Source organism: Urocampus carinirostris, chromosome 11 (assembly GCF_059441175.1).
Source record: "Urocampus carinirostris isolate Australia breed hairy pipefish chromosome 11, RoL_Ucar_1.0, whole genome shotgun sequence".
Lineage (NCBI taxonomy): Eukaryota > Metazoa > Chordata > Actinopteri > Syngnathiformes > Syngnathidae > Urocampus > Urocampus carinirostris.
Genome location: NC_142359.1, coordinates 11,838,310 through 11,854,599, shown reverse-complemented (window position 1 = coordinate 11,854,599; position 16,290 = coordinate 11,838,310). Strand labels below are relative to the sequence as shown.

Here is a 16,290-nt window from a genome sequence, read left to right as displayed (position 1 = left end):
AATAGTAAAAACATACAACTGCAGTAATACTACAAAAATACAACTACAGTAATCCTACAAAAATGTTACGCCTCATACGTAGTACACGATATAAAATGATCCAAAAAACGTATAAAATACGGGGAAAACCTATAAGGGTACATGTATGTCTACATGTGATTGTGGCTGAATGGGAATGAGGCAGAAACACAACACGATATTTGGATTTTCTTTAATGGGGAAGGAAAACTGTACAATGCGATATTCTACAAAAAAATGGCCAACATATTTGCCTCATACAGTATATAAAATAAATAAACCCAGTACGACCAATCTTAAACATTTAAAGGAATACACAAAACGATAATATGTACATAAGCAGTATACTTTCTGGTCAGAGACTCCGAAATACCCAAATATGGGTTAAAAGTGGTCCCTTCCACAAATGGGGTCATTTGACCCAGCTTGGGTTATTTTGCATCTTACATCTAAAAAATATCAACATTTTAGTCAATATTTAAAAAAAATAAAATCAAAAATGTGTCATTTAAAGGGACATTGCATCCTGGTCATCCTTTTTAATCTCTTTTTTTAAAATTCTATATTATACTTTTTTATTTTTTTATTTTATTTCTATTGTTTGTTAATAAAACATTCATTGCAGCCTGGTCATCCTGGGAAGGAGATGAGCTCGTATGCGGTCCCTTCTCAAGGTTTCTTCATTTGCCTCATGTTGAGGTTTTTGAGTTTTCCCTTGCCCTCATGAAGGTTTTAGATCAGGGGATGGTGTCATCATAGTCTGTAGTTTGCAATAATCTATGGTCTGTGCAGCCCTTTTAGACTCCTAGTGATTAAGGGCGTCACAAATAAACATGACTTGACTCACCCTGAGGTTTTTGAGTTTTTCCTTGCCCTCATGTAGGTGTTAGATCAGGGGATGCTGTTACAATAGTCTGTAGTTTGCAATAGTTTGTGATCTGTACAGCCCTTTGAGCCTCCTTGTGAATAATAAGGGGCTATACAAATGAACATGACTTGACTTACTAAATGACCACTAGGGGACACTGTATTGTATACTGCAACTGTAAACGAGTGCTTAACAATCACAGGAAGAATACAGACTACGGAGATTCAAAGTGACCCAAAAGCACAATTTTCTTCTATTTTTTGCAAGGTTTTTGGGTACCCGCAGCTGCAAAATGGCAGCCCCCTCTAGGTTACCACCATTTAATGTAAAATAAATGCAAATTTCTTGAAGTACAAGTACTTACAAACATGTATGTTTATATGTTTGTATATTTTTTCCATTTTTTGAATTAATACTGTTTTTTATTAATGACTTTTTTCAAGCAATAACAGGTGCTGAATAATACACACTGTCCCCTTAAAATGACAACCAAAAAAAGGGATTATGTTGAACAAAACAACACCCAAAACTGGTTCGTTTTGAGCAAAACAACACCCATAAAATATATACAGTTAAATGTTTTCTTTCACTCCTTAAAAATCATGTTTTGGGGTACTCTAAAAAAAGCAAAAACTGGTTTTAACTCGGAAAAATGTTGTAAGAACCCCTCGAAATATAAACTCATTTGTTAAAAAAAATAGACAATATAGTACCAAAAAACCTTTTACGTGACAAAATTAACTGATTCAGATTATCACACACAAAAAACAACAAAAATAAAAACTTGAGGACATTTTGTTTCAACCCCTTAATCATTTTGTCACTTGTTTATGACAATCCGGAAAAAACGTGGGATGATTTGTACAAAACAGCCCAAAAAAACTGGCTTATTTTTTTTCTAAACCCCCCAATAGCAAGTCAAGGCGTTTGTACCAAACCCCTTAAAGGGACAGTGTGTATCATTTCACCACTCGGTGTCGCTGTGTGGCATAGTTCAACCAAATACGCATGATAAAAAGCACAAAGAAAAATACAAACTACAGAGATTTGGAGACAAAAATACACCATTTTACTTCTTAATTATATGTCCGCTCTTTTTACATTTTTGGGTAGCCGTAGCAGCAAAATGGCGGACAAATACGCCAGCTCCGTTAAGGTGATGTAAAATAAAGGCTAATTCCCTGACCTGTGAATCTTTTAAAAAAAATTATGTTCATATATTTTCCTTAGGATTTAAATCAATATTGTTATACTCTAATGTGTTTTTTTCACCACTAGGAGGCACTATATAATAAAAAGTTTTTGTTGTCCCTTTAAAAACTAACTTCATCTGATTGAATAGACAGCAAAAAAAGTGAAAGTTTTGTGTAATGTATCAAATCGACCCAAGAAGTGGATAAGTCACTTTTTCGCCAAATTTGGGTTATTTTGGACTCTAGTGTGTTTTTGAGTCTTGATTATAAATCAGTGCACACAAAAATAGCAAAAATATAAAAGAAATATCAAGGCACCTCTATAACTGTACAGCTGCAGCAGAAATCCTCGTAAATGAATTCTTGTTTACATTTGAAGCAACCTGATACTCTCTAAACATGACCCGCGTGTTTATGTTTGCGTCTTGTAAATGCAAACCTCCGAGGCCTCGTTTTATCAGCGGCGCACGTGCCTTGAAAGTCGCGTGGCTGCCAAAGGAAAGGAAAACTCACTGCAGGGGTGTCAAACTTACTTTAGCTCGAGGGCCACACGGTGGAGAAAAACCCTCACGGGGGCCGGACAAAAAAAAATGAAGGGAAAGAAAGATAGGGATAGAGAGGGAGAAAGGGAGAAGGACAAAGAAAGAAAGAGGGAGGAAAAATGAGAAAAAAGAAGCAAAAGATAGAGACAGAGGGAGAAAGAGGGAGACAGAAATATAGAAAGGGAGAGAGACATAAAGAGAGGTAGAGAAAGTGACATAGGAAGAAAGAGAAAGAGATAGACTAGAGGAAGAGAAACAAAGAGAGCAAGAAAGAGACAGAGGAAGAGGTGACAAAGGAAGAGAGTAAGAGAAAGAGACAGATAAGAGGAAGATTGAGAGAGAGAAGGAGAGACAGAGAGAGAAAGACAGAGAAAGAGACTGAGCGACGCAAATGGAAAAGGCGAGAAATAAAGAAAAAAAAGAGAGACAGAGAGAAAGAAAAAAAGAGAGAGCGAGAGACAGAGAGAGAGAATGGGAGAGAGGGAGAGAGAGTGGGAGGGAGAGAGTGACAAGAGCAAGGAAAGAAATAGAAAATGAGAGAAAAGAGTAAAAGAGAGTAAGACAAAGAGATTGAGACAAAGAACAATAGTAAGAGAAAGAGACAGAAACAAGCGGAAGAGAGCGAGACAGGGAGAGACAGAGAGAAAGACAAAAAGAGATAGAGATAAAGAGAGTAAGAGACAGAGACAAGGGCAAGAGAGGGATATAGAGAGACAGAGAGGCAAAGAGAGAGAAAGAAAGATAGAGAAAGAGGAAAAAAGAGCGCGCGAGAGAGAGAGGGGGACAAAGAGTGAGAGAGAGAGGGACAAAAAGAGTGAGAGAGAGAGAGGGATAAAGAGAGAAAGAGACAGAGAGAAGAGAGGCAGGAAAAAACAGAGACACAAGTAAAGAGAAAAAAAAAGAGAGACAGAGAAATGGAGAAAAAGCGCACAAATAAGAGAGAGATGAAGATAAAGAAAAAAAAAGGAAAAAGAAAGCAAAAGCGCTTGAGGCTTAAACCCCTTTGGCGGGCTGGTTCCGGTTTGCAAGCTCTACGTTCGACAGCCCTTGCTTACTGCATAGATTTCAACGGCGAACACGAAAATCCGTCGCCAGGCGGAAAAAAAAACAAAAACGAGTGCAACCGAGCATGACTCCATCTTGACATTCTTGGGGTTCGGCTCCCGCAGTTCCAACCCGAACCTCAACCTCCGTTTCAATCCAGGTCAGCAGACGTCCCGCTGATGGCGCGAAACACGTTGAGGGTGTTTTTCAGGAGCGAGCGCATCATACCTTCCCGGTAGATCTACAGGAAAAGAAATGGTGGACAGTATACAGTAATGGATACAAAAGGCCATTTCTAGCATTTGGGTGCTCTAAGCACAAATGCTTTATGATGCCCTCACCACAACCACAAAAATAAATAAATACTTTGTATTCTCAGGAAAATGTGTTTCTTTACAACACTGTCAACAAACACAAGAATTAAATAAGTAATTTTCTTTTGTTTCTTTTGAAATGATAAGGTGAGGACGTTTTAATTTGTTGTTTTAGTAAAAAATTGTTTTAAACATGCTTTGTATGAGATTTGTGTTAATAATATCTTACATGGTCCAAAAAATGAATTCGTACTCTATCAATCCAAAACTGACAGCTTGACAGTATCATCCACAGGGTTGGGTGGGGTTACTTTAACAGGATTACTTTCATTTACTTTTGGATTACTCCAATACCAAACATGCTAATAAAAGAAAAGAAACTAAATATGAATAAAATGACTACATTTTGTGCAGGCTTGGGGAGTAACGGAATACATGGAACGTCAAAAATGATGTTGGCAAGCTGTTTGGATTTATTTTCATTTTGTTTCTGTCGCATTTTATGTTATTTTGGCCGGAGATCAAAGAGATCAAAGCCAGGAGAGAAAGCTTACCGCGTGTTGTGAGTCATCATTTTATTCATATTTGGTTTCTTTTGTCTTTTATTAGCATATTTGGTATTGGAGTCATCCAAAAGTAATTTAAAGTAATCCAGTTAAAGTAACCATACCCAACCCTGATCATCCACTATCTAAGGTTGAGGGCTATGTTTCAAAAATGTGATTACCAAACTGTTTGGTCTTTGTTTTTTTAAATTTCTTCTTTTGTTTTTTTTTTGTTTTAAATTTTGTTATACAGTATTCTGGTGTTATTTATTTATTTTTAACACGCACACTTATTTTGGTATAAAAGGCGGTCGCGTGAGACTCGCAACTAATGGGCCAGTCCGCCAAAAAAAACAATCTGAACCAAGGAGAGCGCGCCCTTTAAAACAGTGCAAAAAATGGTGCTATTTATTACTTGCTTGTTTTGCTCTTCGTTTATTGTTGTGTCCTACTTATGTACAGAGAGCTTGGGTGTCCTGAAAGGTGCTTCGAAATACAATGTATTATTATATTTAATTATTATCATTGGTTTTGTGATTGTGGTCAGCTATAGAGTTTGACTGATCCTTTCACAAATACGGTAATATATTACCTTAAAACCCTATGTATAACGCCCACCCAAACGGAGTCATATTCTAAGGGGTAAAAATGAGTTACCGTAAATTCCGGACTATAAGCCGCTACTTTTTTCCCAAACTTTCCACCCTGCGGCTTATTCAGTGATGCGGCCAATTTATGTAATTTTTCTAACGGCCGCCAGCAGCGCTCGAGTACAAAAGTTGAGATTTAGACCGGTGGAATATATGCGCCTAAGAAGACTGCAACTTCTTGGCTTGTGCACGAATTAAATGAGCGTTAAAATACCCTCATCATGCAAAATGCAAAAAGAAGCCTTTCTTTTTGCATTTTGCATGATGAGGGTATCAAAAAATCCACCATCACCAACGGGTTCTGAAAAGCCAGTCTGCTGCGTGACGGAGAGGAGGGCACAGAATCAGGAGTGGATGGAAGCGTGGGACGACGTCTATATGACGTTTCTTTCCGACACTGAGGAAGACGACTTTGATGGCTTCAGTTTTAAGGAGGAAGATGAGGGCGGTTTGCCAAGATTTTTACAAGTACGGTATGTTTTTTTAACAGACCCGTTTACTGTGTTGCTAGCGTGTTGATACCATTAACTGCCCTGTCACAGGCACGGTTTGGGATGAAAGTTATATTATTATTATTAAAGCTTTGAAAACTCTCTCTGTGTACCGTCTTTCTTTGTAAATATGTGTAACCCATGTATGATATGTATTTGCTGTATATTTTTGTAATGTATTTATTTTAGAGACTTATTCTGATATGTTTTGCACGCGAGAATCAAAAAGAAGGGGCGAAACAAACGGGGGCTGACGGGAAGTGAAGTAAAGGTGTGACATATTTGTGGATGCGGCGGACAATAGTGGATATATATATATTTTCCCACCCTTACCTTTGGAAATATACACTTTTTTCCTTGGATTACTTTCAACGGGACCCGGACTCTGCAGGTCTGCATCAAACCTTAAGTACCGGTATCATTATCCGTTCATTTTGCCGGCTATGATTTTTGGACTGTGTACTTTAATGAAGGACATTCAGTTTCAATCGCGGGACTTAAAGTCGGGTTTGGGTTAATTTTGTGTTGGTGTTACATTTTTTTAATGTGGGCGCATGCGGCTTATATACAGGTGCGGCTTGTGCAAGTACAAAATCGGTTTTCCTCTTAAAATGTGGTAGGTGCGGCTTATAATCAGGTGCGCTCTATAGTCCGGAATTTACGGTATACATGAATAAATATGGTAAAAGAGTCCATTTCTACTTTCAATATTTTCTGTGAGTTTTTCTTCCTACCCGTGTTACCTGTTTTCCTTACAGCTGAGGGGCAAGCATAATTGGAAAAAGACACAGAAATTTGTTAAAGAAATAGTCACACGTGAGGATGCAACATTGTCATAATCACAAAAAAATGAATGGGGATTATATTATATTACATTAGACATCATAGGCGCGGTGTTTTTCGTCCCGTTTGACAACTACACTTTGTATTACTTTCTATCCTATCGTTATGGGTTTTAACACAGAGAAATGCGTGTATTCAAGGAATCAACTCCTTGCCCTGAAGAATTCCCGTGCCGGCGTGATGAGGGGGCCCTATCGTGAATGAAGAGCTGGAGCTAGCTAAGCGGCTAGCGGCGTTATAAGCCCTCGGTACCGTCTGTAATCATGGTAAATGTGAACTCTCTACCAAATAAGACCGACAAACTGGCTGTGCTGGTGAAAAACATCGAAGCGTACAGGGATTACAATTTGCTGTGTTTTACGGAAACGTGGCTCACGTCTAGCATCCCGGACGCTAAAGTGGAGCTACCTGGCTTCACAGACACAAAAGCCTGCGGGAAGCGGAGAGGAGGTGGACTCGCTATCTACGTCAACACGAGGTGGTGTAACCCTGGGTACAAAGATTTCCATCTGCTGCAGGGACGTCGAACTTTTGGCCTAGCGTGTGACGTCATCCACTCCGCTGTTGCTAAACTATAACACAGCACCCTGAGACCATCCTGTTAATCTATTAATAAACAACAAAAGGATGCTGCTGGAAGAGTGAATTGCCCTACGGGACTAAATAAAGTATCTATCTATCTATCTATCTATCTATCTATCTATCTATTATGGCAATAACCTAAACGCCAAGTCGGCATTTCTGACTATTGTGACGTTGCACCTAGTTCTTGGGAAAGAAAGGAAAATGTGGCTTACCTGTTCATGGATGATGTCAGAAAGCTCCTTCACCATTTCTTTGAAATTAGCCTTCAGGCCCTCGTGGTACTCAAACTGGTCCTCTTTGATCAGACGCTCATTGACGTCCAAAGCCAAGCTGCACGCCTCCACAAAACGCCTGCCGAAAATAGAAGACCACGTTCAGAGAATCAAAGTCATCCGGGTTTGCACTCGGACCACTTGCCGGAAAACGTCTTTCAGCTCTTTGACTTTCTTGCCGGATTGGTTGCACTTGCTTTCATCCAGGAAGGCCCGAGCGTAAGCCATGGGACCCGCGTTCACCTGCAGAGAATGAATGAATGAAAACTTTATTCGAACATCAAAAAAAAAAAAAAACAGAACAAAAATAATAACTCAACAACAAACAGTTACATAATATGTCCGAAAAGGGGTAGTAAGAAGCAAAAGCTTATATTACCTACCCCTTCATCTTCCCCACCAAATACACCAATGATATAACAACAATCGTAATGGTATTAATAATAACAATTATGATATAATAATAACAATAACACAAAGTTAACTAGACGCACTATTCCGCCAGGAATGTTTCTTTGTATCCAAACCTGAACAAGTGAATAGTTGGACACCGTTTGATCTCGTCTTGCAAACCGTTCCAAAGCTTGACTCCACACACAGACACACACATACTTTTCCTGGTGGTTCTCACCTTTGGGATTATGAATTCACTACAGCCCTTCAAGTCATAATTTCCCTCTTTCCAGATGAATAAATTAGAGATAGATAGATAGATAGATAGATAGATACTTTATTCATCCCCGTAGGGAAATTCACACTTCCAGCAGTCTACCCCGTTGTTTATTAACAGATGAACATGATGCCCTAGGGGTGCTTGTAGCGAAGTGGATGACGTCACGCCAGTCCAAAAATTCGACATCCCTGCGGCAGATGGAAAAATTTTCTTTGTGAAAATCCAGGGATACACCACCTCGTGTTAGCAAGTCCGCCTCCTCTCCGATTCCCCCCGGCTTTCGTGTCTCTGTTTAGCGGCGTTGAAGCCGGATTGCTCCGGGTAGCTTTCTGGCACTATGTTTTTGTTGACCTTAAATAACAGTTGTGCAGTGAAAAATTTTACTAAATCATCTAATTTTAATAATTTGGACTGCAGGAATAAAATATTAGTATGATCTCGATATCCTACCCTGTGTATGGTTCTTATTGCACATTTTTGGAGGATAAAAAGGGGCTGTAGTGAACTTTTGTAATTATTGCCCCAGACTTCTGCACAGTATGTCAAGTATGGCAGAACTAGAGAACAATATAATAAATACAATGCATTATAGTTTAAAATGAATTTGGCTTTATCCAATTATTGAAATATTTTTAGTTACTTTAGTTTGTATGTGTCTGATGTGTGTTTTCCAGCTTAATTTATTGTCTATTATGACCTCGAAAAACGTAATTTCTGATACAGCGTCTATTGCAGCACCATCCATTTTTACTTGTAAATCTTGATTTGCCTTGCGATTACCAAAGAATATTACTTTGGTTTTATTAAAATTTAAAGATAATTTATTTATGTCCATCCATTCTTTTAGGTTAATTAATTCACGATTAATACAGGTTACCAAATCAATATAGTTATCATTTGAATAGAAAATGTTAGTGTCGTCTGCAATTATTACTATTTTCAATAGTTTTGAAACATTAAAAATATCGTTGATTTATAAATAAATAACTTTGGACCCAGGATAGAACCCTGTGGTACTCCACAACAGATGTCCAAGTATTCAGATGACAACCCTCCCATTTTTACATAGTGCTTTCTCGCCGTCAAATAACTTTGAATGCATTGCAAAGCCACGCCCCTGTTGCCATATCTTTCCAGTTTTTTTATCAGTATATTATGATTGATGGTATCAAATGCTTTTTTTTAAGTCAATAAATACCCCGACTGTGTATCTCTTTTTTTCTATGCTATGGGTGATTTCTTCTACTGCATCAATAATAGCCATTGTTGCAATAAAACATTAGGAGAGCCCCCAAAACAAAGGTGAGACCTGAAGACCAAGCCTGAGTGTGAGGTCGAAATTCGATCGAGACGGGCCTAAAATGTCAATCATTACGTTCGGGTTGGATTTTTGGGCCGGCTGGCGTGGCACTGACCTGCACGGACACGCAGCCCTGAAGTTTGAGCTGCAGCTGGATCATGTCCACTTCGGCGCTGGAGCACAGTTTGTGAAGCTCGGTCGTGCGGGACCTCATCTCGTCGATGGCTACCTCCACCGGCTTGAGGTCCACATGCTTCTCGCCTACCACCTCCACTCGCTTCTTGACGTAGGGGAAGGTGTTGGCCGCTGAGGTAAAATGAGAGGAATGAGGAGTTATAAGCAGAAAAAGCGAGCTTTGGATTGACTCATTCATTGTCGACGACAGCTATCGATATCTATAATAAATTTTTGGGATGCGGGTTGATGGAATAATAAGACTTGGGTAAAAAAGATACCAGTTTGGAACAAGAGCAGACCGATCCATTACTTAGGTCAATTAGTCATTCCTTATAAATCTTAAGAAAATATTAGGTTTAGTAGAAAACAACAACTCAATCTGTCACCAAAATACAAGGGTTATTTTGCCTGAAAGAAAGCATTTTAACTCGGGGGCCCCACGATCGTACAAACATTCTCTCAGGGGCCGGGCTAGTAGATTAGAGAGAAAAAAAAGAAATAAGAGAAAGAGGGGAGAAAAGTAGAGAGAGAGAGAAAGAGATAGAGAGAGAGAGAGAGGAAGAGAAAGGAAGAGAAAGAGAGAGAAAGAGAAAGAGAGAGAGACAAACAGAGAGAGAGAGAAAGAGAAAGAGAGAGTGAGCAAGAGAAAGAGAGTGAGAGAAAGAGAGAGAGAGAGAGAAAGAGAGAGAGAAAAAGAGAGTGAGCAAGAGAAAGAGAGTGAGAGAAAGAGAGACCATGAGAAAGAAAGAGAGACCATGAGAAAGACAGATAGAGAGAGAGAGAGAGAGAGAAACAAAATAGATAAAAAGAGAAATAGAGGGAAAGAGAGAGAGACCATGAGAAAGACAGAGAGAGAGAGAGAAACAAAATAGATAAAGAGAAATAGAGGGAACGAGAGAGAGAGACCATGAGAAAGACAGAGAGACCATGAGAAAGACACACAGAGAGAGAGAGAGAAACAAAATAGATAAAACGTGAAATAGAGAGAAAGACAGAGAGCATGAGAAACACAAGAGATAAAAAGATAAATGGGAAAAGAGAAAGAGAGAAGGTTAGAAAAAAGAAGGAGAGAAAGAGAGAAGGTGAAAAAGAGAGCATGAGAAAGCAAGAGAGAGAGAGAAATAAAGAAAAGTGAGAGAAAAGGAAAAAAGAGAGAGAAAGAAATAAAAGTACAGCGTTCGTGAGAGGCACCTGGCTTTGGCAACATCATGCGGACATATTTCAACATCATTTTTCTCTTGCGCTTCTCTGGGCGTTGTCTCGCGGGCCAAATTCAATCCCTTAGCGGGCCTGTTCCGGCCCACGGGCTGCCTGTTTGACACCTCTGGTCTATAAAACTTTTTGAAGATACGTCAGGGGTGGTCATACTTGAAGTATGGTACCTGCCACGTACGACTTCATTACTGAGTAGAGCGAATTGTAAATGGTCTGCGTTTATATAGTGTTTGGAGAAGTCTTCATTGACTTACATTTACCCATTCACACACACGCACACACAGATAGTGGAGTCAGCCATGCCCAAGGAAACATAGGGCGGGCGGCATTAGCTCAGAGTGCTCGTTTTGGGATCAAGAGGTCTCAGGTTCGATTCCCGACTCCTCCGTGTTATATGTCAAAGTGTCCTTGGGCAAGACACTGAATCCCTAATGCCACCAATAAGCAGGTAGGCGCCTTGCATGGCTGACTCCCTATTGGTCTGTGAGTGTGTGTGTGTGAATGGGTAAGTGTATAGCAAATTTTAAAGCGCTTTGGAAGGTCTTCATTGACTTGAAAAACGCTATATAAATGCAGACCATTTACCATTTAATACGGAGGAGCCGGGAATCGAACCTGCGACCTCTTGATCAAGACAAGCGCTATACCTCCTGAGCTACTGCTGTTACTATGTTTTGACTTTGTCATTACTATGCTACTATCAGGGGCTAAAATACAGAAAGTCAACCACAAAAGCTGATTACATATATAATTTAATACATGATTTTAGAATTATTAGAAATATTTCCTCACGGATGTTAATTCACTCATCATGTTAATAATTTGTTTTATCAGTTTAGGAAAAAGATAAGTTGTCATGTCCTGCACGGTCGTCATGGCACCCAGCTGGCCCCGCCCCTTGACTCCGGCTGAGACGCATTGAATTGATTGCCTGTGGAGTACTTAAACGTTCCTTTTGGGACTGCCCGTTGCCAGACCATTGCTAAACCTTGAGGAAAACCTGTTCATGCCTGTTTGTTCTAAGTAAATGCCTTGTTTGTAATTTCGATTGCCTTTAAGCCTGTTTTGTTTTGTCTTTGGTCCGTTTGTGTTGGACAACTTCTCTTTCCTAAATTAAAGTGACAGATCGTCTACGCCACAGGTGTCAAACTGGCGGCCCGCGGGCCAGATCAGGCTCGCTAAGGGATTGAATCCGGCCCGCGAGACAACACTCAGAGAAGCGCAAGATAAAAACAAGCGGCAGGTTGAAATATGTCAACTTGATGTTGCTAAAGAATGGTGCTTCTCACAAAGACACTGCACACCTCTCTCTCTCTCTCTCTCTCTTTCTTTCTTTTCCACCCCTTTTCTTCCACTCTGCCTGTGTCTTTTTCACTCTCTGTATCTCTCTTTTTCTCTTCCTTTGTTCTCTTTTCTCTTTCTCTCTTTATACCCTTCATACTTTATTTTCTCCTTTCTCTCCTTCTGTCTTTCTATTTCTCTTTGGATTTCTTTCTTCCTTTGTTGCTCTTTGTCTCTTTCTTCCCTTTCTCTCTTTCTTCCCTTTCTCTCTTTCTTCCCTTTCTCTCTTTCTTCCCTTTCTCTCTTTTCTCTATACCTCTCTCTCTCTCTCTCTCTCTCTCTCTCTCTCTTTCTCTCTCTCTCTCTCTGTTGCTCTTTGTCTCTTTCGCTCTCTGTCTTTTTAACCAGGGATGTGATTTGACCGAAGTGAAATTATCTGAAAATTAGGCGGGGGTCTGGGGGCCGCGGGCACCCAGCTAGGTCCAGGGCAGTGCCCTGGTGGGGGGAAAAGTCGGGCGAAGCCCCCCGGAGCACATGGGTTTTCCGTGTTTTTAAGTACTTTCAATGCACTCAGATGACAAAGAAATAGACAAAACAACAGCATAAATTTTCAATGTATTTTGAACTATCCCATATAAAATTACAGTTTAAGTCAACTCAAAATCAGTCACATTAAAAAACATTGGACTGCCTTTGCTTTTAAAAACTATCACTGAGAATATCATCATATCTAACTCATGTGATTACTAAGTTAACACATAAATCATGTTGAAAAGTTCAAATTTCATGAACAAATAATTGTATCATGACCAAATGAAAAGTAACTCATATTAGAACATACCACAAATGTCTTTGTTATAGCAGAAGATGTTATCTATAAATGAAAGTACTGTAGTGGGTTGTACATAATTCACCCACGGAACCATTGTTTAGTTAGCGAGTTCCTAGGGGGACTCTTAATTCGGCCGGTTCTAGCCACTCTCGTGTTTGTTTTGTTATTGTCAGTTTAAATGTCATTAAAGCAGCTTTCGTTGGCACCTTTGTTTGACACTCCGCCTACGACTCCCGTCTCTGCTCGCTACATTGGATCACGTCGGGGTCACCAACATTTGTAGATAATTCCTTCTCTAACCAGTCCGATCGAAACTTGTTTTTTACGATCTTAGCAATTTCTTAGCAACTCGCGGAGCATCTTTGCGTTCGATCTCGGACATCTTTCTTTAAACACTCGGCAAAAACGTGTGAGAAATGAACAATGGCATACTCCTACGCCTTTATAACAAGCGCGTTTATTGGTCAACACGGAGACTTCAACCAATCGCAAGTACGTTTCATTTCAGTTACGGAAACACTAAAATGGAATGCTGTCGAGACGAAATTGTTTTTTTTACCAATTAAAAAATCGGAAATTTTAAAATTTTATTTTTGGAGATAAAAAAAGCGGAATTCCGCGAATAAGCGGAAAAATCACATCCCTGTTTTAACTTATTTTGCTCTAATTTCCTTTTTTTCCTTTTCTCTCTTTTCTCTTTCTCTCTTCCTACCCTTTACGCTTTCTCTTCTCTTTTCTCTCCTTCTGTCTTTCTATTTCTCTTTAGATTTCTTTCTTCCTCTCCCTTTCTTTCCCCCTCTCTCATGACTTCTCTTTTTATCTCTTTTGTTTCTCAGGCTCTCCCCCTCTCTCTCTTTCTTTATCCCCCCTCTTTCTCTTATTTCTTTATCCCTCTTTTTCTTTCTCTTTAATCTACTGGTCCGGCCCCCAACAGAATGTTTGTTCTATCGTGTGGCCCCCGAGTTAAAATGAGTTTGACACCCCTGGTCTACGCATTTGAGTTCACACTTCCGGCTTCCTGGCCCGTTTCTTGACATAAGTACAAACTAAAATACTTTCAATACATTTTTTCTTTTGTTTCCTGATCGAGATTTCCTAGGAATTCACAAGGACCAATGGTGCGCTATATTCTGAGCTAGTTCTTCTTTGGTGGCAACTTCTGGTCACCACCTTAGTGACCCTAGATATTGAACAATTGCCAAAAATTGGATCGAATGATATTTTGTGCAAAAATATCGAGTTTTGTGGTAGAAAAGAATCATAAAAGGGTAAGCAATTGGATCAGTTATGTTTTAAAGGCTTGGTAGATTTCAACAAACATGACTGAATGCTGTTGAAAGAGGACAGGAAGAAGGAAAATCTCTGTTCGGAATCACTAACCGGATTTAAATTAGACTAATGTCGGTCATTTGAGCATTGAAACGGTCACACCCCGAAACGGACACTGGGATGCTACAGTACTTGTGAGCACGGTCTTCCTCTTGCATTGCTCCTCCACGCCGCCGTGCTTCTTTCCCGAAAGCGTGTACGGCGTCTCGAAAACGAAGCGGTTGATATTGTGGCATTTCTCAAAATCCGTCTTCTTCTCCGGCGCTTCCTTCTCGTCGAAATAAGGCTTGACGAAGGTCACCTGCACGTAGGCAAACTTGGGGTCCACGTTTTTGGGGTTCACCTGCAGAGGTGGAGTAAAGGTTTCACACAGGGCTCTTTGTTTTGCCGAAAATTGCAGAAAAACCGCGAGGCACCTTGTTGGAATCTTGAATGATCTTGACGTTTTCAGATCCAAACTTCTCCCCGTAGAGCGTCAATAGACGGTGGGAGATTTCGGAAAGGCCGGTCAGTTTGGGTTCTTTGTAGATGTACTCCTTGCCGTCTTCCTCCTCGAAGAAACCCTACATAGTATTTTTAGAAGATCTAGTCAAGTCCCATTTGTTTCTTAATCACATACAGTGGAACCTCGGTTTTCGAACGCCTCTCAGTTCGAACAAATCGGAGTCCGACCAAAAATTTCGAGAAATTCTTGCTTCGCTGTTGGGTCAAAAAAATCGTCGAATCCGAACGCCGGTAATGCGTGAGTGCGTACGCTAGGGTGCGACGCTGAGCGGCATACGGGTGTTTTAGCCCCTAATTATGCCTCCGAAGAAAGTCAGTGCAAGCAGCAAAGTTGCTACAGGTGAAAAAAGAAGAGTAGTGCGTACAACTATTACATTTAGGAAATAAATAATAGCAAAATATGAAGAAGGTGTGCTGATCTTGCTAGGTAATACCCCACCGTCCACCTGCGCCTTCTGCTGACCACCACAAAAGTAATAAATCCTATTCATTATTCTTTTCTTTATCATTTTTTTATTTTTACACGTTCGTGTTAGGGTAATCTTTCGTACGGAAGATTACGACAACGCAAACGTACGATTAGCCTGGGTTAGCTTTCTTTACGTTAAACATTCAAGTTAAACATTCAGGGTGCTGGAACCGAGCCCAACATTCAGGGTGTTGTGACGGAGCCCCCTTTCCAATGAACCGCTGACCACTTGTTGTGGAGACCCGGGTGCTAAATGACTTGTAAACGACCTGATTTTTTTTATTTTTACACGTTCATGTTAGCGTAATCTTTCGTACGGAAGATTACGATAACGCGAACGTACGATTAGCCAGGGTTAGCTTTAGTTTACGTTAAATATTCAAGGTAAACATTCAGGGTGTTGGAACGGATTAAAACGATTTACATTATTTTTAATGAGAAAAATGATTTCGGTGATGGAACAAATCGGTTTTCGAACAGGGTTCTGGAACGGATTATGGTCGAGAACAGAGGTTCTACTGTATAGTCTTACAGGACAGAACAGGCTACAATTACAACATCCCCTGATTTGAACATGTTTCACCTCACCTCCTTTTACTACTGTACCAAAGCATTGTTCTACCCATGCTCCTGTACTCCTCTACAAGTTTTTTTTCTGTATTCGCTTAGTCACAAACCGGATCAAACCCGCAAAAATTATTTACACAGCAGCTAAAATCACCGGCGGACCCACACCCAACCTCTCAGACTTAACAGATCCATCATCCGACTGGCAAACGGAATAGTCCAGGATGTCACTCACCCAACTCCAATCAGGGTGCAGATACAGGACAATAAGATTTAGGGGGTGTGCCTTGGGAAAAGCCTGATCCCCTTTGCCATGACTGTTTAAACAACAGGCCTCGCAGACCCATCCAATCAGTCTGCTCTCATTGTCCCACTGTCATATATGCAGTGTTCTCGTTTGCCCGCGTCCCTGCGTCCTAGACTCATCATTTTTGCTGGGGACGCATTGTGTCAAATCAACGTGCGTCCCCGGGACGCAACTTTTTTGACACCAAATTGTCATTATTACCCGATTACTTTTTTTTTTAACAAAGATTTACCGCACTCCAAACTTTTGGTCAGGCATATCCGCCATTGTT

General features: G+C 40.2%; 1 protein-coding gene across 1 annotated transcript in view; it reads right to left on the bottom strand.

Annotated features, from left to right (window-relative positions):
• Positions 1-196: 196 nt before the first annotated feature.
• The window catches only part of dock11 (dedicator of cytokinesis 11), an 81,243-nt gene continuing 65,149 nt past the window's right edge, over positions 197-16,290 (bottom strand). The window contains exons 49-54 of the mRNA XM_088346870.1: positions 14,589-14,735; positions 14,305-14,515; positions 9,454-9,644; positions 7,511-7,608; positions 7,306-7,444; positions 197-3,906 (exon numbers count right to left, since the gene is read on the bottom strand). Of these exons, the coding sequence (XP_088202996.1) occupies positions 3,817-3,906; positions 7,306-7,444; positions 7,511-7,608; positions 9,454-9,644; positions 14,305-14,515; positions 14,589-14,735 (876 nt within the window). The 3' untranslated portion in view covers positions 197-3,816. The remainder of the gene's footprint in view (positions 3,907-7,305; positions 7,445-7,510; positions 7,609-9,453; positions 9,645-14,304; positions 14,516-14,588; positions 14,736-16,290) is intronic.